Source organism: Anomaloglossus baeobatrachus, chromosome 5, assembly GCF_048569485.1.
Source record: "Anomaloglossus baeobatrachus isolate aAnoBae1 chromosome 5, aAnoBae1.hap1, whole genome shotgun sequence".
NCBI lineage: Eukaryota > Metazoa > Chordata > Amphibia > Anura > Aromobatidae > Anomaloglossus > Anomaloglossus baeobatrachus.
Genome location: NC_134357.1, coordinates 599,426,798 through 599,454,552, shown reverse-complemented (window position 1 = coordinate 599,454,552; position 27,755 = coordinate 599,426,798). Strand labels below are relative to the sequence as shown.

The window sequence follows — 27,755 nt, the reverse complement described above, 5'->3', positions numbered from 1 at the left end:
ACCCAGAATCCTCCGCTCTTCCTCCTGACATTGAGAGCTGCTGCTCAGTTACTTGTACCCAGAATCCCCCGCTCTTCCTCCTGACATTGAGCTGCTGCTCAGTTACTTGTACCCAGAATCCTCCGCTCTTCCTCCTGACATTGAGCTGCTGCTCAGTTACTTGTACCCAGAATCCTCCGCTCTTCCTCCTGACATTGAGCTGCTGCTCAGTTACTTGTACCCAGAATCCTCCGCTCTTCCTCCTGACATTGAGAGCTGCTGCTCGGTTACTTGTACCCAGAATCCCCTGCTCTTCCTCCTGACATTGAGAGCTGCTGCTCAGTTACTTGTACCCAGAATCCCCCGCTCTTCCTCCTGACATTGAGAGCTGCTGCTCGGTTACTTGTACCCAGAATCCTCCGCTCTTCCTCCTGACATTGAGTGCTGCTGCTCAGTTACTTGTACCCAGAATCCTCCGCTCTTCCTCCTGACATTGAGAGCTGCTGCTCGGTTACTTGTACCCAGAATCCTCCGCTCTTCCTCCTGATATTGAGAGCTGCTGCTCAGTTACTTGTACCCAGAATCCCCCGCTCTTCCTCCTGACATTGAGCTGCTGCTCAGTTACTTGTACCCAGAATCCTCCGCTCTTCCTCCTGACATTGAGAGCTGCTGCTCGGTTACTTGTACCCAGAATCCTCCGCTCTTCCTCCTGACATTGAGAGCTGCTGCTCGGTTACTTGTACCCAGAATCCTCTGCTCTTCCTCCTGACATTGAGAGCTGCTGCTCGGTTACTTGTACCCAGAATCCTCTGCTCTTCCTCCTGACATTGAGAGCTGCTGCTCAGTTACTTGTACCCAGAATCCCCCGCTCTTCCTCCTGACATTGAGAGCTGCTGCTCGGTTACTTGTACCCAGAATCCCCCGCTCTTCCTCCTGACATTGAGAGCTGCTGCTCAGTTACTTGTACCCAGAATCCTCCGCTCTTCCTCCTGACATTGAGAGCTGCTGCTCAGTTACTTGTACCCAGAATCCCCCGCTCTTCCTCCTGACATTGAGCTGCTGCTCAGTTACTTGTACCCAGAATCCCCCGCTCTTCCTCCTGACATTGAGCTGCTGCTCAGTTACTTGTACCCAGAATCCCCCGCTCTTCCTCCTGACATTGAGTGCTGCTGCTCGGTTACTTGTACCCAGAATCCTCCGCTCTTCCTCCTGACATTGAGAGCTGCTGCTCAGTTACTTGTACCCAGAATCCTCCGCTCTTCCTCCTGACATTGAGCTGCTGCTCGGTTACTTGTACCCAGAATCCTCCGCTCTTCCTCCTGACATTGAGAGCTGCTGCTCGGTTACTTGTACCCAGAATCCCCCGCTCTTCCTCCTGACATTGAGAGCTGCTGCTCAGTTACTTGCACCCAGAATCCTCCGCTCTTCCTCCTGACATTGAGTGCTGCTGCTCGGTTACTTGTACCCAGAATCCTCCGCTCTTCCTCCTGACATTGAGAGCTGCTGCTCAGTTACTTGTACCCAGAATCCTCCGCTCTTCCTCCTGACATTGAGCGCTGCTGCTCAGTTACTTGTACCCAGAATCCCCCGCTCTTCCTCCTGACATTGAGAGCTGCTGCTCAGTTACTTGTACCCAGAATCCTCCGCTCTTCCTCCTGACATTGAGTGCTGCTGCTCAGTTACTTGTACCCAGAATCCCCCGCTCTCTCTCCTGACATTGAGAGCTGCTGCTCAGTTACTTGTACCCAGAATCCTCCGCTCTTCCTCCTGACATTGAGAGCTGCTGCTCGGTTACTTGTACCCAGAATCCTCCGCTCTTCCTCCTGACATTGAGAGCTGCTGCTCGGTTACTTGTACCCAGAATCCTCCGCTCTTCCTCCTGACATTGAGAGCTGCTGCTCGGTTACTTGTACCCAGAATCCTCCGCTCTTCCTCCTGACATTGAGAGCTGCTGCTCAGTTACTTGTACCCAGAATCCTCCGCTCTTCCTCCTGACATTGAGAGCTGCTGCTCAGTTACTTGTACCCAGAATCCTCCGCTCTTCCTCCTGACATTGAGTGCTGCTGCTCAGTTACTTGTACCCAGAATCCTCCGCTCTTCCTCCTGACATTGAGTGCTGCTGCTCAGTTACTTGTACCCAGAATCCTCCGCTCTTCCTCCTGACATTGAGTGCTGCTGCTCAGTTACTTGTACCCAGAATCCTCCGCTCTTCCTCCTGACATTGAGCTGCTGCTCGGTTACTTGTACCCAGAATCCTCCGCTCTTCCTCCTGACATTGAGAGCTGCTGCTCGGTTATTTGTACCCAGAATGCCCCGCTCTTCCTCCTGACATTGAGCTGCTGCTCAGCTTATTTGTACCCAGAATCCTCCGCTCTTCCTCCTGACATTGAGAGCTGCTGCTCGGTTACTTGTACCCAGAATCCCCCGCTCTTCCTCCTGACATTGAGAGCTGCTGCTCAGTTACTTGTACCCAGAATCCTCCGCTCTTCCTCCTGACATTGAGCTGCTGCTCGGTTACTTGTACCCAGAATCCTCCGCTCTTCCTCCTGACATTGAGAGCTGCTGCTCAGTTTCTTGTACCCAGAATCCCCCGCTCTTCCTCCTGACATTGAGTGCTGCTGCTCAGTTACTTGTACCCAGAATCCCCCGCTCTTCCTCCTGACATTGAGTGCTGCTGCTCAGTTTCTTGTACCCAGAATCCCCCGCTCTTCCTCCTGACATTGAGAGCTGCTGCTCAGTTACTTGTACCCATAATCCTCCGCTCTTCCTCCTGACATTGAGAGCTGCTGCTCGGTTACTTGTACCCAGAATCCTCCGCTCTTCCTCCTGACATTGAGAGCTGCTGCTCGGTTACTTGTACCCAGAATCCTCCGCTCTTTCTCCTGACATTGAGAGCTGCTGCTCGGTTACTTGTACCCAGAATCCCCCGCTCTCTCTCCTGACATTGAGAGCTGCTGCTCAGTTACTTGTACCCAGAATCCCCCGCTCTTCCTCCTGACATTGAGAGCTGCTGCTCAGTTACTTGTACCCAGAATCCTCCGCTCTTCCTCCTGACATTGAGCTGCTGCTCGGTTACTTGTACCCAGAATCCTCCGCTCTTCCTCCTGACATTGAGAGCTGCTGCTCGGTTACTTGTACCCATAATCCTCCGCTCTTCCTCCTGACATTGAGAGCTGCTGCTCAGTTACTTGTACCCAGAATCCCCCGCTCTCTCTCCTGACATTGAGAGCTGCTGCTCAGTTACTTGTACCCAGAATCCCCCGCTCTTCCTCCTGACATTGAGAGCTGCTGCTCAGTTACTTGTACCCAGAATCCTCCGCTCTCTCTCCTGACATTGAGAGCTGCTGCTCAGTTACTTGTACCCAGAATCCCCCGCTCTTTCTCCTGACATTGAGCGCTGCTGCTCAGTTACTTGTACCCAGAATCCTCCGCTCTTCCTCCTGACATTGAGCTGCTGCTCAGTTACTTGTACCCAGAATCCCCCGCTCTTTCTCCTGACATTGAGCGCTGCTGCTCAGTTACTTGTACCCAGAATCCTCCGCTCTTCCTCCTGACATTGAGAGCTGCTGCTCAGTTACTTGTACCCAGAATCCCCCGCTCTTTCTCCTGACATTGAGCGCTGCTGCTCAGTTACTTGTACCCAGAATCCTCCGCTCTTCCTCCTGACATTGAGCTGCTGCTCAGTTACTTGTACCCAGAATCCCCCGCTCTCTCTCCTGACATTGAGAGCTGCTGCTCAGTTACTTGTACCCAGAATCCCCCGCTCTTCCTCCTGACATTGAGAGCTGCTGCTCGGTTACTTGTACCCAGAATCCTCCGCTCTTCCTCCTGACATAAAGCTGCTGCTCGGTTACTTGTACCCAGAATCCTCCGCTCTTCCTCCTGACATTGAGAGCTGCTGCTCGGTTACTTGTACCCAGAATCCTCCGCTCTTCCTCCTGACATTGAGAGCTGCTGCTCGGTTACTTGTACCCAGAATCCTCCGCTCTTCCTCCTGACATTGAGAGCTGCTGCTCGGTTACTTGTACCCAGAATCCTCCGCTCTTCCTCCTGACATTGAGAGCTGCTGCTCGGTTACTTGTACCCAGAATCCCCCGCTCTCTCTCCTGACATTGAGAGCTGCTGCTCAGTTACTTGTACCCAGAATCCCCCGCTCTTCCTCCTGACATTGAGAGCTGCTGCTCGGTTACTTGTACCCAGAATCCTCCGCTCTTCCTCCTGACATTGAGCTGCTGCTCAGTTACTTGTACCCAGAATCCTCCGCTCTTCCTCCTGACATTGAGAGCTGCTGCTCAGTTACTTGTACCCAGAATCCTCCGCTCTTCCTCCTGACATTGAGCTGCTGCTCAGTTACTTGTACCCAGAATCCTCCGCTCTTCCTCCTGACATTGATGCTGCTGCTCAGTTACTTGTACCCAGAATCCCCCGCTCTTCCTCCTGACATTGAGTGCTGCTGCTCAGTTACTTGTACCCAGAATCCTCCGCTCTTCCTCCTGACATTGAGAGCTGCTGCTCGGTTACTTGTACCCAGAATCCCCCGCTCTTCCTCCTGACATTGAGAGCTGCTGCTCGGTTACTTGTACCCAGAATCCTCCGCTCTTCCTCCTGACATTGAGAGCTGCTGCTCAGTTACTTGTACCCAGAATCCTCCGCTCTTCCTCCTGACATTGAGAGCTGCTGCTCGGTTACTTGTACCCAGAATCCTCCGCTCTTCCTCCTGACATTGAGAGCTGCTGCTCGGTTACTTGTACCCAGAATCCCCCGCTCTTCCTCCTGACATTGAGAGCTGCTGCTCAGTTACTTGCACCCAGAATCCTCCGCTCTTCCTCCTGACATTGAGTGCTGCTGCTCGGTTACTTGTACCCAGAATCCTCCGCTCTTCCTCCTGACATTGAGAGCTGCTGCTCGGTTACTTGTACCCAGAATCCTTCGCTCTTCCTCCTGACATTGAGCTGCTGCTCGGTTACTTGTACCCAGAATCCCCCGCTCTTCCTCCTGACATTGAGAGCTGCTGCTCAGTTACTTGTACCCAGAATCCCCCGCTCTTCCTCCTGACATTGAGAGCTGCTGCTCAGTTACTTGTACTCAGAATCCCCCGCTCTTCCTCCTGACATTGAGAGCTGCTGCTCAGTTACTTGTACCCAGAATCCTCCGCTCTTCCTCCTGACATTGAGAGCTGCTGCTCAGTTACTTGTACCCAGAATCCTCCGCTCTTCCTCCTGACATTGAGCTGCTGCTCAGTTACTTGTACCCAGAATCCTCCGCTCTTCCTCCTGACATTGAGAGCTGCTGCTCAGTTACTTGTACCCAGAATCCCCCGCTCTTCCTCCTGACATTGAGCTGCTGCTCAGTTACTTGTACCCAGAATCCTCCGCTCTTCCTCCTGACATTGAGTGCTGCTGCTCAGTTACTTGTACCCAGAATCCTCCGCTCTTCCTCCTGACATTGAGTGCTGCTGCTCAGTTACTTGTACCCAGAATCCTCCGCTCTTCCTACTGACATTGAGAGCTGCTGCTCAGTTACTTGTACCCAGAATCCTCCGCTCTTCCTCCTGACATTGAGAGCTGCTGCTCAGTTACTTGTACCCAGAATCCCCCGCTCTTCCTCCTGACATTGAGAGCTGCTGCTCAGTTACTTGTACCCAGAATCTCCCGCTCTTCCTCCTGACATTGAGAGCTGCTGCTCAGTTACTTGTACCCAGAATCCCCCGCTCTTCCTCCTGACATTGAGAGCTGCTGCTCGGTTACTTGTACCCAGAATCCTCCGCTCTTCCTCCTGACATTGAGAGCTGCTGCTCGGTTACTTGTACCCAGAATCCTCCGCTCTTCCTCCTGACATTGAGTGCTGCTGCTCAGTTACTTGTACCCAGAATCCTCCGCTCTTCCTCCTGACATTGAGAGCTGCTGCTCAGTTACTTGTACCCAGAATCCTCCGCTCTTCCTCCTGACATTGAGAGCTGCTGCTCGGTTACTTGTACCCAGAATCCTCCGCTCTTCCTCCTGACATTGAGTGCTGCTGCTCAGTTACTTGTACCCAGAATCCTCCGCTCTTCCTCCTGACATTGAGCTGCTGCTCAGTTACTTGTACCCAGAATCCCCCGCTCTTCCTCCTGACATTGAGAGCTGCTGCTCAGTTACTTGTACCCAGAATCCCCCGCTCTTCCTCCTGACATTGAGAGCTGCTGCTCAGTTACTTGTACCCAGAATCCTCCGCTCTTCCTCCTGACATTGAGAGCTGCTGCTCGGTTACTTGTACCCAGAATCCTCCGCTCTTCCTCCTGACATTGAGAGCTGCTGCTCGGTTACTTGTACCCAGAATCCTCCGCTCTTCCTCCTGACATTGAGCCGCTGCTCAGTTACTTGTACCCAGAATCCTCCGCTCTTCCTCCTGACATTGAGCTGCTGCTCGGTTACTTGTACCCAGAATCCTCCGCTCTTCCTCCTGACATTGAGTGCTGCTGCTCAGTTACTTGTACCCAGAATCCTCCGCTCTTCCTCCTGACATTGAGTGCTGCTGCTCAGTTACTTGTACCCAGAATCCTCCGCTCTTCCTCCTGACATTGAGAGCTGCTGCTCAGTTACTTGTACCCAGAATCCTCCGCTCTTCCTCCTGACATTGAGTGCTGCTGCTCAGTTACTTGTACCCAGAATCCTCCGCTCTTCCTCCTGACATTGAGTGCTGCTGCTCAGTTACTTGTACCCAGAATCTCCCGCTCTTCCTCCTGACATTGAGCTGCTGCTCGGTTACTTGTACCCAGAATCCTCTGCTCTTCCTCCTGACATTGAGCTGCTGCTCAGTTACTTGTACCCAGAATCCTCCGCTCTTCCTCCTGACATTGAGAGCTGCTGCTCAGTTACTTGTACCCAGAATCCTCCTGTACCCAGAATCCCCCGCTCTTCCTCCTGAAATTGAGAGCTGCTGCTCAGTTACTTGTACCCAGAATCCTCCGCTCTTCCTCCTGACATTGAGAGCTGCTGCTCAGTTACTTGTACCCAGAATCTCCCGCTCTTCCTCCTGACATTGAGTGCTGCTGCTCAGTTACTTGTACCCAGAATCCCCCGCTCTTCCTCCTGTTCTGTAGTCCGGAGGTTACTTCCATATAATGTATACGCAGCTATAGAATGATTCCGTCCTTGGTGCATTACTCCACATTTATCACCATTACTTCTCCTCTGTCCGGTGTCTGCCCATTCCCACATCTTATCCAGATCCTTCTATACTATATCAAGGTCAGTGTTTAATCTGTTACATAGTTTGGTGTCATCAGCAAAGACTGACACTTTACTGTCAATCCCATCCACAAGATCATTAATAAAGAGATTAAAAAGAATCGATTTTAGCACAGATCCCTGTGGTCCCCACTGCTCCCAGTACAGATCCCTGTGGTCCCCACTGCTCCCAGTACAGATCCCTGTGGTCCCCACTGCTCCCAGTACAGATCCCTGTAGTCCCCACTGCTCCCAGTACAGATCCCTGCGGTCCCCACTGCTTTCAGTACATATCCCTGCGGTCCCCACTGCTCCCAGCACAGATCCCTGCGGTCCCCACTGCTCCCAGTACAGATCCCTGCGGTCCCCACTGCTTTCAGTACAGATCCCTGTGGTCCCTACTGCTCCCAGTACAGATCCCTGCGGACCCCACTGCTCCCAGCACAGATCCCTGTGGTCCCCACTGCTCCCAGTACATATCCCTGCGGTCCCCACTGCTTTCAGTACAGATCCCTGTGGTCCCCACTGCTCCCAGTACAGATCCCTGCGGACCCCACTGCTCCCAGCACAGATCCCTGTGGTCCCCACTGCTCCCAGCACAGATCCCTGTGGTCCCCACTGCTCCCAGCACAGATCCCTGCAGTCCCCACTGCTTTCAGTACAGATCCCTGTGGTCCCCACTGCTTTCAGTACAGATCCCTGTGGTCCCCACTGCTCCCAGTACAGATCCCTGCGGACCCCACTGCTCCCAGCACAGATCCCTGTGGTCCCCACTGCTCCCAGTACATATCCCTGCGGTCCCCACTGCTCCCAGCACAGATCCCTGCAGTCCCCACTGCTTTCAGTACAGATCCCTGTGGTCCCCACTGCTTTCAGTACAGATCCCTGTGGTCCCCACTGCTCCCAGTACAGATCCCTGCGGACCCCACTGCTCCCAGCAAAGATCCCTGCGGCCCCCACTGCTCCCAGTACAGATCCCTGCGGTCCCCACTGCTGACTATAGCCCATTTAGAGAACATACCATTCATGACTACTCTTTGTTTCCTATCTTTTAGCCAATTCCTTACCCATCTGCTATAGTTTCCCCTGGTCGCGGCTTCTGTAGCTTCAGTATAAGGCTGTTATTTGGTATATTATCAGATAAATCCCCTCAGCTGCATTACCAATATCCAGGTTTGCACTTACCTCCTCATAGAACCCCAACAGGTTGGTCAGACACGATTTATCTTTCATGAATCCATGCTGTCTGTCAGTTATTAGATTATTCTCTCGAATATATATTTTGCATGTCATCTCATAAAATGCCCTCAAACACCTCGCACACCACTGATGTCAGACTTACCGGACGATAGTTACTGAGCTCATTTCCTTCAATATCTGTGGATGAATGCCATCTGGCCCGGGGGATTTGTCAATGTGTAATTTACTCAGACACAGGCGTACGTCTTCTTGGGTTAAATTAGTTATATCGAGGGAGGGGACGGATTTTTGCCTTGTTGAATGATCACTGGCACAGTCACTTCCTTGGTGAACATCGATGAAAAGTGCCTGTTTAATATCTCAGCCTTTGCTTTGTCATCTGTAATTATCCTGTCATAATCTTTTATGGGGCCGATACAATACTGACGGAGCGCTGGTCAATGAGCGTCGATCTCATTATTGTTCTTGTTGTTGTGTTTCATTAGATATTTTTTTGTTTGTCAGTTTAAGGTGCACAGAAGGCCAGGCATGAGATTGTCTGTCCATGATAATGCATCCCACTATTTTATTTGCTTTGGCAGCAGCTTCCTGGCAATGGTGTATGGGTAGACCACACGTTAGGGACCAAAGTCTTTTTCAGTGACAGTTTTGCTCCGTGTTTTATGATGTAATACATAATTGAACATTTTATTTCCTCAGCCCAAGTGCATGTCCATATTTGTGTGTATACACAGTGAATATATAAAGTCTACACACCCCTGTTAAAGGGAATCCATACAGAATGACTGTTCAATCCACATACAGGCGCTCAGTGCACCCTTGATGTGGGCAAACTGTTCAGTGCAGCTTCCCACCTAATTATTTCACATCTATCTCTGCCTGTCTAAGAGCCCCTAAGCACCAGAAAAGCAGAAATCCCCTCAAGTGACTCAATTAATTACACCCCTTAAGGGAATTTGTATGTGTAATGACTATTTTGATTCCATGGGTGTTTCCCAGAAATGAGTAGCAATGGATGATTTGGAGAGAAAATTGCAAATTTGTCTTTGTAGTGCCCATACATTGTAGTGCCCATACATTGTAGTGCCAATACAGTTGGTGGCCAACTATAGCAGGAGAAAGATGGAATGTACCGATCACTATTGCTGGTCAGGAGGTGGAGCAGGTGGAGAGTTACAAATATTTGGGGGTCCACCTGGATAGCAAACTGGACTGGAGAGGCCACTCAGAGAGGGTATACAAGAAGGGGATGAGCAGATTGTATTTCCTAAGGAAACTGAGGTCTTTTAAGGTGTGCAGCAAAATGTTAGAAATGTTCTACCAGTCTGTAGTGGCAAGTGCCATCTTTTCTGCACTCATATGCTGGGGTGGTAGTGTGCGGGTGAATAAGCTTATCAAGAAGGCGAGCTCCGCTGCTGGTGGCTGCAATCTGGACTCTTGTGAGGAGGTCGTGGAGAGGAGAACACGTGTCTGGCGATTCTGAATAATAATGCACATCCATTATATGAGCTGTTCATGAGACAGGAGAGACTTCAGTAACCGGCGAATCCTTCTGAGGTGTAAGAAGGAGAAATATAGGAAATCATTTGTGTCACTGCAATGACATTAGTGTTACATCATCAGGTGAAGGTCTACTTTACTTCTTCTACTTTCAGTCCCCGCTGTGCATGTCCTAATCTAATGTACAATGTTCTTCTGTCACCTCCACTGTCTCGTCAATTATCTAATTCATGTTATGATTTAAGTTGTGCTGCTGTGATACACTTTATTGATCCCGTGGGAAATGATGGTATCGTTTCGTATCGTAATACATTGTGCCCTGCTGGTGCTTCTGGATACACACGCCCTGTAAATTGAGTGGGCTCCCCTCACTGCAGTAATGCCACACATGGACACTATATGTGGTTTAGGCACACTGTGGGGTTTGAAGGAGGGGGGCATTTGAATTTCGTAGCGCAGGTTTTGCTGGTTTTCTTTTGGAGGGAGACCTAGCCTATCCTCTATACTTCCATTCACACATGACAGACCTGATTGTTTTTTTTGTGGTTTGAGTTGCAGCTTTTATTGGGAATATTTTCCTGAATATTTTGGACCTCATTTATCCTGCACTTTACGCTGAGCACTTACATCCCTGTTTTCATCTCAATCTCCGAATTATGTGATTCAGATAACAACCCTGAGGGATCCATTCACGATATTGAGGCAGAGGAGTTACTGTGGACTCTGTCTGGCCTCTGTTCAGTGGTGTCATTTTCAGAATTACACAAAGCTGTGACTGATTGCGCTTTTATGCACCACTGAAAAGATGGGCACCGCCGGATCATAGGAAAGAAAGAGTTCACGGTGCTTCCATCTGCCTCATCATAGGGAATCTTCCATCAGGGGTCCTGTCTGAATCGCATATTTCAGAGTTTTACACATAATCTCCAGTGTAAGCGCTCAGTGTAGAGTGCAGGATAAATGTGAGCCGCACCGTACTGTGATCTTAGGGTTTTTTACACTCATCACCTTGCGGTATACAGTTAGGTCCAGAAATATTTGGACAGTGACACAAGTTTTGTTATTTTAGCTGTTTACAAAAACATGTTCAGAAATACAATTATATATATAATATGGGCTGAAAGTGCACACTCCCAGCTGCAATATGAGAGTTTTCACATCCAAATCGGAGAAAGGGTTTAGGAATCATAGCTCTCTAATGCATAGCCTCCTCTTTTTCAAGGGACCAAAAGTAATTGGACAAGGGACTCTAAGGGCTGCAATTAACTCTGAAGGCGTCTCCCTCGTTAACCTGTAATCAATGAAGTAGTTAAAAGGTCTGGGGTTGATTACAGGTGTGTGGTTTTGCATTTGGAAGCTGTTGCTGTGACCAGACAACATGCGGTCTAAGGAACTCTCAATTGAGGTGAAGCAGAATATCCTGAGGCTGAAAAAAAAGAAAAAATCCATCAGAGAGATAGCAGACATGCTTGGAGTAGCAAAATCAACAGTCGGGTACATTCTGAGAAAAAAGGAATTGACTGGTGAGCTTGGGAACTCAAAAAGGCCTGGGCGTCCACGGATGACAACAGTGGTGGATGATCGCCGCATACTTTCTTTGGTGAAGAAGAACCCGTTCACAACATCAACTGAAGTCCAGTTGATGTCCAGTCCAGTTGAAGTCCAGTCACTCTCAGTGAAGTAGGTGTATCTGTCTCTAACTCAACAGTAAAGAGAAGACTCCATGAAAGTAAATACAAAGGGTTCACATCTAGATGCAAACCATTCATCAATTCCAAAAATAGACAGGCCAGAGTTACATTTGCTGAAAAACACCTCATGAAGCCAGCTCGGTTCTGGAAAAGTATTCTATGGACAGATGAGACAAAGATCAACCTGTACCAGAATGATGGGAAGAAAAAAGTTTGGAGAAAAAAGGGAACGGCACATGATCCAAGGCACACCACATCCTCTGTAAAACATGGTGGAGGCAACGTGATGGCATGGGCATGCATGGCTTTCAATGGCACTGGGTCACTTGTGTTTATTGATGACATAACAGCAGACAAGAGTAGCCGGATGAATTCTGAAGTGTACCGGGATATACTTTCAGCCCAGATTCAGCCAAATGCCGCAAAGTTGATCGGACGGCGCTTCATAGTACAGATGGACAATGACCCCAAGCATACAGCCAAAGCTACCCAGGAGTTCATGAGTGCAAAAAAGTGGAACATTCTGCAATGGCCAAGTCAATCACCAGATCTTAACCCAATTGAGCATGCATTTCACTTGCTCAAATCCAGACTTAAGACGGAAAGACCCACAAACAAGCAAGACCTGAAGGCTGCGGCTGTAAAGGCCTGGCAAAGCATTAAGAAGGAGGAAACCCAGCGTTTGGTGATGTCCATGGGTTCCAGACTTAAGGCAGTGATTGCCTCCAAAGGATTCGCAACAAAATATTGAAAAAAAAATTTTTTTTTTTGAGTTTGGTTTATTTGTCCAATTACTTTTGACCTCCTAAAATGTGGAGTGTTTGTAAAGAAATGTGACAATTCCTACAATTTCTATCAGATATTCTTGTTCAAACCTTCAAATTAAACGTTACAATCTGCACTTGAATTCTGTTGTAGAGGTTTCATTTCAAATCCAATGTGGTGGCATGCAGAGCCCAACTCGCCAAAATTGTGTCACTGGCCAAAGATTTCTGGACCTAACTGTACGTGATTAGACGGCTTTATCCTTCGGGTCAGTACGACTCCAGCGATGCCACACTATTATCTTTCCTGTTTTGCTGCTTTTCCACAATAAAAACACTTTTATAGAAAACATAACAGTACTTGTGTGGTCTTCTTCTCAGAGCTGCGGCTTTGTTACTTTTTCACTGCTGGAGCTGTATGGCGGCATATTTTTTCGGGACCAGATGATGTTTTCAGTGATTTATTTTTATTTGCGGTTAACTTTTTGATCTTGTTTAATTCCACTTCTTTTCCGGTGGTATGATGAATGAAGCAGCAGTTTTTTGCCACATTTTTTATTTTCCTTATGCTATTTACTGAAGGGGTTAAATAGTATGATAGTTTTATAGATAACGTTGCTCCAGACATGGCAACACCAAACGGGTGTACTTTTTTTGTTTTTACAAAACTGCATGTACTTATTGGTATAATATTTTTTTTTAATGTGTCCTTTTATGAGACTTTAACTTTTATTACTCTGATTGCTGGTGTAATCTATTGCCATATTAAAAATAATAAATCTGCAATAATGCGATTGCGTAAGTGTAATTACTCTCTTATAATTCGGGCTGTGGTTGTGTGCAGATTCCCCGGTCACATTTACACAGTAGTCTGTGATCGGCTGCCGGCATTTACAGCCATTCTAATTAACCCCAGTGAACGTTTTGCTGTTCAGGGTGGATTTTCCTGATATTTTCTGATCCATAAACCGCTGACAACAAAGCAAAGGGTGGAAAGTTATCAGAAGAAGGGACAAAAAACATTCCAAAGCATAGATCTTCCATGGACACTGTGAAGACATCATCAAGAAGGGGCTAAATTTGACACAACAGTGACATTACCTATAACTGGCCGTCATGCAAAAATTGGTAGAGAAGAAAATTGATCCGGGAAGCAAAGAGTCGGAGAGAACCATTAAAGGAGCTGCAGGAACATTGGCCAGCCCTGGTTGTGTCCTATATTCTTCCTATGTCCGGCCTGTGAGTGACGTGACAAGACTGTAGTCTTTTCTTACACAATATCCAAGCCTGGCTCTGTTTTGCCAAATCCTCCATCACATCTGCCAGACGTATGTGGGGAACATGCTCTGTCCGTATTTATTTATGTGGTCAATACCTTGTGTCATTTCTCATTATTACACATCTCTGGTGATTTCTTTTCCTGTGTGGGTTGGATGGGTTGTGACCAACATCTGGTGAGAAATTCAGGTCAATAGCAGCTTTACAAATATATTTACTTAGAAAATTGGTGACGTGTTCAATACTTATTTCACCTGCTGTGTATATAATAGATGATAGACACTGAGTATATACACACACCTACATACTGTATGTATGACACGCTACACACACACACACATACCTACCTACATATATATATCACATGCACACATTCCACAGTACTGTGTATATACACACAAGACATGTATACTGTGTGTGTGTGTGTGTGTATATATATATAGACACGCACACATACCCCAGCACTGTGCACATGAGGAGGTATGTAAACACTGTAGGACATCTCCGGGGGTGAAGGCTGCAGATGGGACGGGCAGGTCGGATCATGCGCTAATTATAAACCGCCTTTGGCAGGTGGCATGTCCTGTACTCTTAGTGCGCAGACACGTTCTCACAAACTGCTGCCTTCTTCTTCTTTGTGTATTCTGCCGTCACAGCAGCTTGAGCCTATTCACACTCGCTTTCTTCTGTTCGGGGGTGCTGGTCAGTTTTTTTTGAGGTTTTGCAGTATATACTGTTGAAGGTAAAGATGGCCTCCATATCTGGCTGATCTCCTTCCATCAGCCTAGGGTTGTTTGTAGTCCATGCTGGATCCTACCTGTCCTTTACATTGTAGCTTCTGCCCCAATACTGGCAGGTCTGATAAATATTAGGTTTAGGGTCCTACCAGAGGTCGCCATGTCGGGGCTGGTGGGATCATACCAATCATTTGATTATTGTCCTACCAGAGGTCGCCATGTCGGGGCTGGTGGGATCATACCAATCATTTGATTATTGTCCTACCAGAGGTCGCCATGTCGGGGCTGGTGGGATCTTACCAATCATTTGATTATGGTCCTACCAGAGGTCGCCATGTCGGGGCTGTTGGGATCATACCAATCATTTGATTATGGTCCTACCAGAGGTCGCCATGTCGGGGCTGGTGGGCTCATACCAATCATTTGATTATGGTCCTGCCAGAGGTCGCCATGTCGGGGCTGGTGGGATCTTACCAATCATTTGATTATGGTCCTACCAGAGGTCGCCATGTCGGGGCTGGTGGGATCTTACCAATCATTTGATTATGGTCCTACCAGAGGTCGCCATGTCGGGGCTGGTGGGATCTTACCAATCATTTGATTATGGTCCTACCAGAGGTCGCCATGTCGGGGCTGTTGGGATCATACCAATCATTTGATTATGGTCCTACCAGAGGTCGCCATGTCGGGGCTGGTGGGATCATACCAATCATTTGATTATTGTCCTACCAGAGGTCGCCATGTCGGGGCTGGTGGGCTCATACCAATCATTTGATTATGGTCCTGCCAGAGGTCGCCATGTCGGGGCTGGTGGGCTCATACCAATCATTTGATTATGGTCCTGCCAGAAGTCGCCATGTCGGGGCTGGTGGGATCATACCAATCATTTGATAAGTGTGTTCTACATGGCGGTCATACAGCCAGTTTGCAGATGTGTTGGCACCTTCAGAGGTGGCATCTGATCTCTAGGACTAAACGGGAGGTTCTTCTGATCTCTGCCTTATCCTACCTGGCACCACGCCATTATACAGAATAGAGCGCCATAGTGCAGTGTATTGTTAGTGCCATCTCTTCTACAGCATGAGGATGCAATGACCACAAGAGTCCATCTTGTCTGTGTCCAGGTGGAAGCTCCGCAAAGCAAACCACATGGGAAGGGGGTCACCGGGTCCCTGCCGTGGTGTATTGGCCTGGGCATATTCCACCAAACCGCACAAGCTCTGCATTATTAAGGTAAGCTGCTAAGTCCTGTGGACGGTAATTGTAAAGTCTGGGAAGTAACACAGGGATGTATACCATAGACCATGTATATAGTGCTGGAGAGCCAGGCCTGCTATATGTAGTTCTTGTGTTATATAATGATGATTGCTTATTGTGTCTCAGTACTCGGAGTGCACATGGGTGAATTTATTGTGTCTCAGTACTCAGTGCACATGGGTGAAGTTAGTAGCATTACTAGGATAGTAGTGCTGATGGTAAATATATGAACATGTCTTTTATACACAGCACATGGCAGAGGCGTGAGGCATTGTGGTGTGAAGGATGAGTATTTCGTTTACAGCTGGGCCTAGGAGTTTCAAGCCCAAGATGGTCTCAGGGCACCAGTGCCCATCATCCCAGCCAGGGCCCTGCTGCCGATTTCCCCCCCCCGCCAAGGCACTGCTGCCGATTTCCCCCGCCCCCCCAGCCAGGGCACTGCTGCTAATTTCCCCCAACCAGGGCACCGCTGCTAATCCTCCCCTCCCAGCCAGGGCACCACTGCTAATCCTCTCATCCTAGCCAGGACACCGCTGCTAATTACCCCAGCCAGGGCACCGCTGCCGGTCAATCCACCCAGCCAGGGCACTGCTGCTCATGATCCCTCCCAGGCAGGGCACTGCTGCCAATTCCCCCCAGCCAGGGCACAGCTGATAATCAGTGATGCCCTGGCTGGGTTATTATCTTCCACTCCCAGCCAGGGCATCACTGCCGATTTTCCCCCAGCTCCCCCAGCCAGGGTGCCGTTGCCCAATCCCCCCCAGCCAGGGCACCGCTGCCAATCCCTGCCCTTCAGCCAGGGCACCGCTGCTCATGCTCCCCTCTAAACCACGGCACCGCTGCTCATGCTCCCCTCTAAGCCAGGGCACAGCTGCTCATTCTTCTCTCCCAGCCAGGGCACCGCTGCTAAATCCCCCCCCCCCCCCTCTCCCAGCCAGGGCATCGCTGCTAATCCCCCCAGGCAGGGCATAGCTGCCCATCACCCCCCAGCCAGGGCATTGCTGCTAATCACCCCTCCCCCCAGCCAGGGCACGGCTGCCCATCCCCTTCAGCCAGGGCACCGCTGCTAATCCCCCCTCCCCCCAGCCAGGGCACCGCTGCTAATCCCACCCCCCTCCCCCCAGCTAGGGCACGGCTGCCCATCCCCCCCAGCCAGGGCACTGCTGCCCATCCCCCCCAGCCAGGGCATCGCTGCTAATCCCCCTCCCCCCCAGCCAGGACACGGCTGCATAACCCCCCGCCAGGTGATGGGTCAGTAAATCGGGTCCAGATCTTGATGAGTTGGAGGATGAACTTTGCACCAGCTGAGGACAAGTCAATATTAACCGTGTGTTATCACCTTAATGATCCCTGTGACCTGAGATTTATTAACCCGGAGGGCACGGTGCTGATAAGAGCTGTGCAGAAATGTCCGCGCCTCCTCCACCGGTCTGGCAGTAACGGCGTAATGTCCCTACATATTGCTTGTGACGTCTGACTGCGGACCGCAAGTCTGATAACTGGTATTGTATTGAAATTAGTCACTAAAAATGTCACCCTCTCATGTCTCACCCTTGTATGTGTCTTCAGTGGTGCTGTGATGCCGGGACCCAGATGTGTGCTGCAGGCTGTGAGGCTGGGCCCAGATGTGTGCTGTGATGCCAGGATCCAGATGTGTGGTGTGGGCTGTCATGCCGGGGTCCAGATGTGTGGTGCGAGCTGTGATGCTGGGGCCCAGATGTGTGGTGCGGGCTGTGATGCCGGGGCCCAGATGTGTGATCAAGGCTATTGAGCCGCGATACTGGAGACCAGATGTGTGGCGCAATCAGTTTAGTTATGATGCCAGGGCCCAGATGTGTGGCGCAGTCAGTTTAATATTCCGACCCAGATGTGTGGCGCAGTCAGTTTAGTTATGATGTCGGGGCCCAGATGTGTGGCGCAGTTTAGTTATGGTTCTGGCCCAGATGTGTGGCGCAGTTTAGTTATGGTTCTGGCCCAGATGTGTGGCGCAGTCAGTTTAGTTATGGTTCTGGCCCAGATGTGTGGCGCAGTCAGTTTAGTTATGGTTCTGGCCCAGATGTGTGGTGCAGTCAGTTTAGTTATGATGCCGGGGCCCAGGTGTGTGGCACAATTTAGTTATGGTTCTGGCCCAGATGTGTGGCGCAGTCAGTTTAGTTATGATGCCGGGGCCCAGGTGTGTGGCGGTCAGTTTAGTTATGATGCCGGGGTCCAGGTGTGTGGCGCAGTCAGTTTAGTTATGATGCCGGGGCCCAGGTGTGTGGCGCAGTCAGTTTAGTTATGATGCCGGGGCCCAGGTGTGTGGCGCAGTCAGTTTAGTTATGATGCCGGGGCCCAGGTGTGTGGCGGTCAGTTTAGTTATGATGCCGGGGCCCAGGTGTGTGGCGCAGTCAGTTTAGTTATGATGCCGGGGCCCAGGTGTGTGGCGCGGTCAGTTTAGTTATGATGCCGGGGCCCAGGTGTGTGGCGAAGTCAGTTTAGTTATGATGCCGGGGCCCAGGTGTGTGGCGGTCAGTTTAGTTATGATGCCGGGGCCCAAGTGGGCATCCAGTGGTCATCAGATGAAATAAATCCTGGACCTGACTGTTAATGACTTTCTTTGATGTTTCTCTCCCCTTCCTCAGTACTCTGGACATTTTCCCCACATTAGTGGCCCTGGCACAGGCCACGCTACCTGCCAATCGACGGTTTGATGGAAAAGACGTGTCCAAGATGTTGGTGGGAGGAGAGGACGTGCCGCGGGTGAGTGGCAGCATGTGTTCCGCTGACCTCAGAGGTCCTTACTAGGGAAAGGCAAGAAGTGGCTAAATCTGCTTACATCCTGCCAGCGAGAACATCCCGTGTCTTATGGAAAATACTTCAAAGTGGAGTCTGTTCCGGATAATTTCCCATACTGGATATGCTCTTCTAGGTACAGATCCTCGCAAAGCCTGCTCTCCGGCCACCACATGTTGTATCTGATGTTCTCGCAGCCTATGGAGAGGAAGCTTCCTCCCTCTGACATTCCTGGTGTCCTGTGATCCAGCAAGCTGCAGCCCTCACTTCTTGTGATAAGTTATGGGGTGCAGTTCGTACACTTTGTTCCCTGTCCTAACCTGGTGGACCAGACAGCCGCCTGGCTCTGGCTACCTTTATATTAGAAATTACATTTTCCTTTCCCTCCTTAGGTCATGTATCACCCCAACAGTGGAGCTGCAGGAAAAATTGGGGACATAAAAGCCCTACGATTGGGACCCTACAAGGCATTTTATACCACAGGTGCATAACAAATGGAAAAGCTCATGTGTGGAAGGTCAGGGTTGTGGGAGGGTATCCATACCAATTTATATCCCTCACCCAATAATATACATATAGTGTGTCCTACTACTGAGTGATCTGTGGACAAACAAGTGCAATAGGGTCTTACCGGGGACAAATGGCATAAAATAGGGGGGTTGAAGCACTCACCTTGTAAGGTTGTGCATGAGACAACTCTGTATATAGTTAAGAAACAGCCACCAGCCCAAAAGCTGAGGAAGATCCAAAACCAAACCAGATCCAAAACCAAACCAGAACCATGTGGTTGTCTCGTGCTGCTGGAGAACGAGGAGAAGGCCTGGTGTGGTCCTCACTTCTTCAGTATAGTCACCTGGTGGCTTTCCTGAAGAAGTGAGGGTCACTTTGAAATGCGTTGAAATAAGCTACCTTTGAATGTGGATAAAATGTCTGACTCATCATTGTCCAGCAGCGCAGAGACCACCACCTTCTTCTGGTTCCAGTGTGGAGGTCTCCTGCCTCGGTGCAGTCACAACTGTAGCTGAAAGCACAGAACGTGCAACATGGATTATTATTACATCAGGCCAGGATAAAAGGTGACTGGGGATCTTCTCCGCATGATTCCAGATCCTAACATGTTAGGTTGGGAAGCTGAAAACGCTGTACTGTTCCACACCACCAGCAATCCAGTCTCCATTCTGCTCTCACACCATGCGTGGCCTCTTCCATCCCACGCACCCATCCTGGCCTCCTTCAGACCGCCTACCCAAACTCCTCCTTGCTTTCCTCTTAACTACTTTTCCTCAGACCACCCACACACTATCTGCCCTCTTCCAGATTGCCCATCCACACACGACCAGCCCTCTTCCAGACTGTCTGTCCGTCCACACACGAGCTGCCCTCTTCCAGACTGTCTGTCCGTCCACACACGACCTGCCCTCTTCCAGACTGTCTGTCCGTCCACACACGACCTGCCCTCTTCTAGACTGTCTGTCCGTCCAGACACAACCTGCCTTCCTTTCAAGTGCCTTCCTCCCAAACTACCTGCCCTCCATCATACATGCTGGATGTGCTGCTTCTAGGTACAGATCCTGGCACCCGGCCACCACATGTTGTATCTGATGTTCTCGCAGGCAGTGGAGAGAAAGCTTCCTCCCTCCGACATTCCTGGTGTCCTGTGATCCAGCAATCTGCAGCCCTCACTTCTTGTGATTATAAGTTATGGGGTGCAGTTAGTACACTTTGTTCCTTGTCCTAACCTGGTGGAGCAGACAGCCGCCTGACTCCATCCACACACGACCTGCCCTCTTCCAGACTGTCTGTCCATCCACACACGACCGGCCCTCTTCCAGACTGTCTGTCCACACACGACCGGCCCTCTTCCAGACTGTCTGTCCATCCACACACGACCGGCCCTCTTCCAGACTGTCTGTCCACACACGACCTGCCCTCTTCCAGACTGTCTGTCCATCCACACACAACCTGCCCTCTTCCAGACTGTCTGTCCGTCCACACACGACCGGCCCTCTTCCAGACTGTCCGCTCACACATGACCTGCCCTCTTCCAGGCTGTCTGTCCGTCCACACACGACCGGCCCTCTTCCAGACTGTCCGCTCACACACGACCTGCCCTCTTCCAGACTGTCTGTCCGTCCACACACGACCGGCCCTCTTCCAGATTGTCCGTCTGTCCACACACGACCTGCCCTCTTCCAGACTGTCAGCCCACACACGACCTGCCCTCTTCCAGATTGCCCATCCATTCACTACCTGCCCTCTTCCAGACTGTCCGACCGCCCACACACGACCTGCCCTCTTCCAGATTGCCCATCCATTCACTACCTGCCCTCTTCCAGACTTGTCTGTCCGGCCACACACAATCTGCCCTCTTCCAGACTGTCTGTCCGTCTACACACAACCTGCCCTCTTCCAGACTGTCCGACCGCCCACACACGACCGGCCCTCTTCCAGATTGCCCATCCATTCACTACCTGCCCTCTTCCAGACTTGTCTGTCTGGCCACACACTACCTGCCCTCTTCCAGATTGCCCATCCACACATGACCAGCCCTCTTCCAGACTGTCTGTCCGTCCACACACGACCTGCCCTCTTCCAGACTGTCTGTCCGTCCACACATGACCTGCCCTCTTCTAGACTGTCTGTCCGTCCAGACACAACCTGCCTTCCTTTCAAGTGCCTTCCTCCCAAACTACCTGCCCTCCATCATACATGCTGGATGTGCTGCTTCTAGGTACAGATCCTGGCAGAGCCTGGAGCCCGGCCACCACATGTTGTATCTGATGTTCTCGCAGGCAGTGGAGAGAAAGCTTCCTCCCTCCGACATTCCTGGTGTCCTGTGATCCAGCAATCTGCAGCCCTCACTTCTTGTGATTATAAGTTATGGGGTGCAGTTAGTACACTTTGTTCCCTGTCCTAACCTGGTGGAGCAGACAGCCGCCTGACTCCATCCACACACAACCTGCCCTCTTCCAGACTGTCAGTCTGGAAGAGGGCTGGTCGTGTGTGGACGGACAGACAGTCTGGAAGAGGGCTGGTCGTGTGTGGACGGACAGTCTGTCCACACACGACCGGCCCTCTTCCAGACTGTCTGTCCACACACGACCGGCCCTCTTCCAGACTGTCTATCCGTCCACACACGACCGGCCCTCTTCCAGACTGTCTGTCCGTCCACACACGACCGGCCCTCTTCCAGACTGTCTATCCGTCCACACACGACCGGCCCTCTTCCAGACTGTCTGTCCGTCCACACACGACCGGCCCTCTTCCAGACTGTCTGTCCACACACGACCGGCCCTCTTCCAGACTGTCCGTCCGTCCACACACGACCGGCCCTCTTCCAGACTGTCCGTCAACACACGACCGACCCTCTTCCAGACTGTCTGTCCGTCCACACACGACCGGCCCTCTTCCAGACTGTCTGTCCGTCCACACACGACCGGCCCTCTTCCAGACTGTCTATCCGTCCACACACGACCGGCCCTCTTCCAGACTGTCTATCCGTCCACACACGACCGGCCCTCTTCCAGACTGTCTGTCCGTCCACACACGACCGGCCCTCTTCCAGACTGTCTGTCCACACACGACCGGCCCTCTTCCAGACTGTCCGTCCGTCCACACACGACCGGCCCTCTTCCAGACTGTCCGTCAACACACGACCGGCCCTCTTCCAGACTGTCTGTCCGTCCACACACGACCGGCCCTCTTCCAGACTGTCTATCCGTCCACACACGACCGGCCCTCTTCCAGACTGTCTATCCGTCCACACACGACCGGCCCTCTTCCAGACTGTCTATCCGTCCACACACGACCGGCCCTCTTCCAGACTGTCTGTCCGTCCACACACGACCTACCCTCCATTCAAGTGCCTTCCTCCCAAACTCCCTGCCCTCCAATCAGACACCCGTCACTCCTGCTCTCAACCATGCTGTCTACCTACAACCTCCCTGCTCTCCTCCAGACTACCCACCCATCATTGCCCTCGTCCCTGCTTTCTTCTAGACTACTTTTCATCAGACCACTCACACCTCTACTCTCCTCTAGACTAACCTACATCAGACACACCCTGCCCTCAAGACCTCCTCCCCACACCCCATTGCCCTCCTCCTAAACTTCCCCCCTGCTCTCCCCCATACTTCTCTCCGTACCTTGATATTTCTTTAGCTAAAGTTGCATAGCAGGTAAAACACATTTTGTTTCCATATTTTTTGTGGCAGGTGGTGCTTTAGCCTGTGATGGGAGTATCGGCCGCCCTCAACTTTATGATCCTCCTCTGCTCTTCAACCTGTATCGGGACCCTCAGGAGAAGACCCCAGTGGCCCAGGGAAGTAAGGAGTACCAGCAGCTCCTTCCTCTGATTGTCCAGGCGATGGCAGACCTTCAGGATGATGTCCGTACCGACAATGTGTCCACAGCTGACTACTCCCAGAATCCATCAGTGGTCCTGTGCTGTAATCCGGCGCTCCCGGCGTGCCGCTGTAAGGAGGCGGCAGAGGGTGGCCACCATTAATTCCTTATAAACAAGGAATGTGTCTTGCGGATTATAGAGTTTAATAAACTTACAACATGATATAAAATACAGAATTGACTATGACAAGGTGGTGGCGTTGCCCCATACCCCATCCTGTGTGCACTTCAGCTTTTTGGCTTCTGGTCACGGCCAATCGTCTTTCTGACCTCCACGGCACAAACTTATCTACCAAAATCAAAACAGAAGCGCCTGATTCTCCAGAGAGCAGGTAGTGAGATTAGTACAGCATGCAAAGACCCAGGGAGCGGAAACATGGCGGCGGGAGGCGACATCCAAGACCAAAGCGCGAGCCCCTGTACTAGGAGAACCCAGGGGACAAAATAGAGAAGCATCTGCCACCCCCCGGTGTGTGATCCCCCAATATTACATCATCGTAATAGCTCTCCCCCATAGTGTATAAGGAGAGGTAGAGGCCACTAGTGTAAGGGAGAACGCTCCTGATATAAGGGACACTCTACTTCACTGTAACATTACACAGATAGTGCCTGGTCCAGGTCTCCGGTGTACTATAGGGTACAATGTTCCTGATATAAGGGACACTCTGCTACACTAACATTACACAGATAGTGCCTGGTCCAGGTCTCTGGTGTAATATAGGGTACAATGCTCCTGCTATAAGGGCTCTGCTACACCATAACATTACACAGATAGTGCCTGGTCCAGGTCTCTGGTGTAATATAGGGGACACGCTCTGCTTCGCTGTAACATTACATGGTATGCCGGATTTCTTGCGGTGTGTAATACCCACAATAGCACGTTTACAGTCAGGCCCAGAAGTATTTTCCCTTTCACCCAGGACAATGGATGTGACAGGAGCCGTCAGGATTTGGCTGGAGGAATCCTCCAGGGTCCCAGACGCTGCGGTGTCCGGACAATTATCATTATTAGTAATAATAATAGGTGGATGATGATTGTCTGCAGGCAGTGAGCTCAGGACTCCTCGGGGGCCGGTGCAGCCATCTCTCTATGTTTTGTAGCTCTTTCCCATTGGTTTTCTCTCTGCTGTTATGGAGGTCTGGTACGATGGAGGTCCGGGCCCCCCGCCAATAAACAGTATTCCACTATAATGAGTGTTTCCGTGTGGCCGGGATTCCTCTGACCAATCACTATAGAGTATATTTGAATTAGATGTTTCTGACTTGATTTATGCCGTGTAACACGCCGGCCAATCAGCTGCTTATATTCTGATCAGTGGCCCTTTAATAGCATTAGAGAGGTAGGACACAGAATGATGGGCAATAGTTTCTTCTCAGTAGCATGTACAGGCCCATGGGCTGCATACACAGGTTCACTGGCTGCAGACAGACACAGACTGGCTGCAGACACGGGCCCATGGGCTGCAGACACAGATGGGCTGCATACACTGGCCCCTGGGCTTCATACACTGGCCCATGAGCTGCAGACACAGACGGGCTGCATACACGGGCCCATGGGTTGCAGACACAGATTGGCTGCAGACACTGGCACATGAGCTGCAGCCACAGACGGGCTGCATACATGATGGGTAAATATGCCATATCCACATGCACGCTTGATCCTGCTCCCTCCAGCCACAGTCACATCTTCAGTCAGCTCCAATATGTCCATCACCTTCTACCAGTGTCTTCTATGGATCACACGCTCATGCTTTTCTCCTTATTGTGGTAGACGTTGGATCACCGTGTGGCTTGTGTGTTTTCGGTCAAAGTCTGGTCACAAGTATTTCATATTAAATGTCATCTGTCCCCATACATGTAGCATAGACGGCAGGTTGGGACAACTTTGAAACTTGTGAAAGTTCAGCAGGTATTGGATTGTTCATGTTGGATGGAAATCATCGTTATTGGTGGCTCGTCATCCTGTCAATAATGAATGTATTCTACACTCACCAACCGGGCAAGGGAACCATTGTTTTGTGTGCAGGAAATTGTGTTCAGCCCTTCTATTCAGGCCATTATAACCATCACTGGTGGGATAGAGCCTCCAGCAGGAGTAGATGGACCCTTCCAGATAACCTTCTGGACTGCACAGAGTCTTCTGAACTTGTCTACATCATTGCCCTTCTCTTGTCTTCTGTTGAGCTAATGTCACCCTTGGTTTTCCTTCTTAACACTGTAGATAGGTCTTCTCCTGTAAGTTTCTTCTCTCTCTGATTATTTACGTCTTTGAGGAGTCTGTTGTTGCTGATCTCGCCGGTGCTTTCAGTCCTCTTAACACTTTAGCTATGGCCGCTCCTGGAGTTTATTTACTTGGTTTGGTTATATACATCTTTGCGGTATCTAGTGTTGATGACCTCGCCCGTGATTTCCTTCTTTACACTAGAGTAGATATGTCCGCTCCTGGAGTTAAATCTTACTCTGGTTCGCTTTTTAGTTCTCTTCGAGGTGGCTGATCTTGCCTGAGCTTTCCTTCTTATTAACACTATGGCTATGTCCATGTCTGGACTTTCTCCTCTGTCTGGTTTGGTTTTTAGGTCTCGTGTTACTGATCTTGCTGTACTTTCTTATTAACATTGTAGATATGTCCGCCTCTGGAGTTTCTTCTCTTGGGTTGGGTTTTTATACATCTTCGAGGTGTCTGGTGTCACCTATTGTGCCCATGATTTCCTTCTTAATGCTGTAGATATGCCGGATTCCACAGTTTCTTCTCTCTGTGGTTTGGCTTTCAGGTATCTGGTGTTACCGATCTCGCCTGCACTTTCTTATTACTGACGACATGTCCGCTCCAGGGGCTTCTTCTCTCTGGGTTTTTAGTTGTCGTGGTGGTGTCTGGTGTTACTAGTCTCGACTGCACTTTCTTACTACCACTGATAATATGTCCGCTCCTGGAGCTTCTTCTCTCTGGGTTTTTAGTTGTCGTGGTGGTGTCTGGTGTTACTAGTCTCGCCTGCACTTTCTTATGACTGACGATATGTCCGCTCCCGGAGCTTCTTCGTCGTAGTGTCTGGTGTTACTAGTCTCGACTGCACTTTCTTATTACTGTCGATATGTCCGCTCCCGGAGCTTCTTCTCTGGGTTTTTAGTTGTAGTTGAAGTGTCTGGTGTTACTAGTCTCGCCTGCACTTTCTTATTACTGACGATCTGTCCACTCCCGGAGCTTCTTCTCTCTGGGTTTTTAGATGTCGTGGTGGTGTCTGGTGTTACTAGTCTCACCTGCATTTTATTATTACTGTCGATATGTCCGCTCCTGGAACTTCTTCTCTCTGGGTTTTTAGATGTCGTGGTGTCTGGTGTTACTAGTCTCGCCTGCATTTTATTACTGACGATATGTCTGCTCCTGGAACTTCTTCTCTCTTGGTTTTTAGATGTCGTGGTGGTGTCTGGTGTTACTAGTCTCGCCTGCACTTTCTTATGACTGACGATATGTCCGCTCCCGGAGCTTCTTCGTCGTGGTGTCTGGTGTTACTAGTCTCGCCTGCACTTTCTTATTACTGTCGATATGTCCGCTCCTGGAGCTTCTTCTCTCTGGGTTTTTAGTTGTCATCGTGGTGGTGTCTGGTGTTACTAGTCTCGCCTGCATTTTATTACTGATGATATGTCTGCTCCTGGAACTTCTCTCTTGGTTTTTAGATGTCGTGGTGGTGTCTGGTGTTACTAGTCTCGCCTGCACTTTCTTATTACTGTTGATAAGAAGCTCTGGGAGCGGACATCTCTCTGGGTTTTTCGTCGTGGTGTCTGGTGTTACTGGTCTCGCCTGCACTTTCTTATTACTGTCGATATGTCCGCTCCCGGAGCTTCTTCTCTCTGGCTTTTTAGTTGTAGTTGAGGTGTCTGGTGTTACTAGTCTCGCCTGCACTTTCTTATTACTGTCGATATGTCCACTCCCGGAGCTTCTTTTCTCTGGGTTTTTCGTTGTGGTGTCTGGTGTTACTAGTCTCGCCTGCACTTTCTTATAACTGACGACATGTCCGCTCCTGGAGCTTCTTCTCTCTGGGTTTTTAGTTGTCATCGTCGTGGTGTCTGGTGTTACTAGTCTCGCCTGCACTTTCCTTCTTTTGAGGATTTGGCCGTTCTTGAAGTTTCTTCTCGCTCAGGCTGCTATTTCCATCTGATGTTGCAATGTCCTAAACAAGTGATGTTTTTATAAAGCCCACGTAACTAGAGCTGAAAGCCACATGCTGAGAACTCCCTGTCACTTCCATTGTAAGAGATTTGTCACTGTTTGGATAATTCTGGACCATCACTAGACATTTCTTCAGCTTTCATAGAACACTAACCAATATTCCCTCTCTGGACTGAGGGTACACACATTTTATAAAGGTGGATGGTACATTTCTCTGAGAGCATCGGGGGTCACACTTCCCTGGCTGCAGTACATCCATACAGCCACAGTGTGGCACTACGGCCCAGGAACTATAAGCCTCCGCAGGCTGGAGGAGCTTTCCAATCGCTGTACACAATCTAACCTGCAAAATATTCAGACCATCCCCTGTACACTGGAAATGGGACAATACTATCCTTGAGAGGAGGGGGATATGAGCGTCACCAGCTCACACTGCTGATGTGCACAATGCACCGCTCTGATGCTTAACCCTTGTGATGCACCTTCCATAGAGGGACTTTATAAGCCACCTATTGCACAAAGGGTTAATGTACACCTGACTTATTTGTGCAAGAGCAAGGTCAACAGGAATGTAAGGGTTAATGCCCCTTGCCCTCCCCCACGCCATAGCTCAGGGACCGTAAATGCTCACAGGAGGAAACTCCTTCTCATCATCCAGTTGCACTGGCCCCACAGCGAATTCATGTTCTGGCAGCAGCTCCCCGCGCAGTGCCCCTCCATCCTCCGAGTATCCTGAGGAACAAACAGCTGATGTTAGACCATTGAGGAAAACCCCAAGAAGGCATTGTTGGTTACGTGAG

General features: G+C 50.3%; 2 protein-coding genes across 4 annotated transcripts in view; one reads left to right on the top strand and one right to left on the bottom strand.

The window, feature by feature from the left end:
* The window catches only part of ARSG (arylsulfatase G), a 75,962-nt gene extending 51,953 nt beyond the window's left edge, over positions 1-24,009 (top strand). Inside the window, exons 9-12 of one of the 2 annotated variants that reach the window (XM_075351541.1) lie at positions 15,482-15,590; positions 18,236-18,353; positions 18,779-18,869; positions 22,601-24,009. In XM_075351541.1, coding sequence (XP_075207656.1) covers positions 15,482-15,590; positions 18,236-18,353; positions 18,779-18,869; positions 22,601-22,893 — 611 coding nt within the window. In that variant the 3' untranslated portion in view covers positions 22,894-24,009. The remainder of the gene's footprint in view (positions 1-15,481; positions 15,591-18,235; positions 18,354-18,778; positions 18,870-22,600) is intronic. The other variant, XM_075351540.1, reaches the window with a different exon arrangement.
* WIPI1 (WD repeat domain, phosphoinositide interacting 1) overlaps positions 22,914-27,755 on the bottom strand; it is a 66,492-nt gene continuing 61,650 nt past the window's right edge. Inside the window, exons 12-13 of one of the 2 annotated variants that reach the window (XR_012754394.1) lie at positions 26,587-27,687; positions 22,914-26,496 (exon numbers count right to left, since the gene is read on the bottom strand). Coding sequence is in view for 1 of the 2 variants with exons in the window: in XM_075351543.1 (XP_075207658.1) it covers positions 23,038-23,079; positions 27,587-27,687 (143 nt within the window). In the remaining variant the exon portion in view is untranslated. The remainder of the gene's footprint in view (positions 26,497-26,586; positions 27,688-27,755) is intronic. The other variant, XM_075351543.1, reaches the window with a different exon arrangement.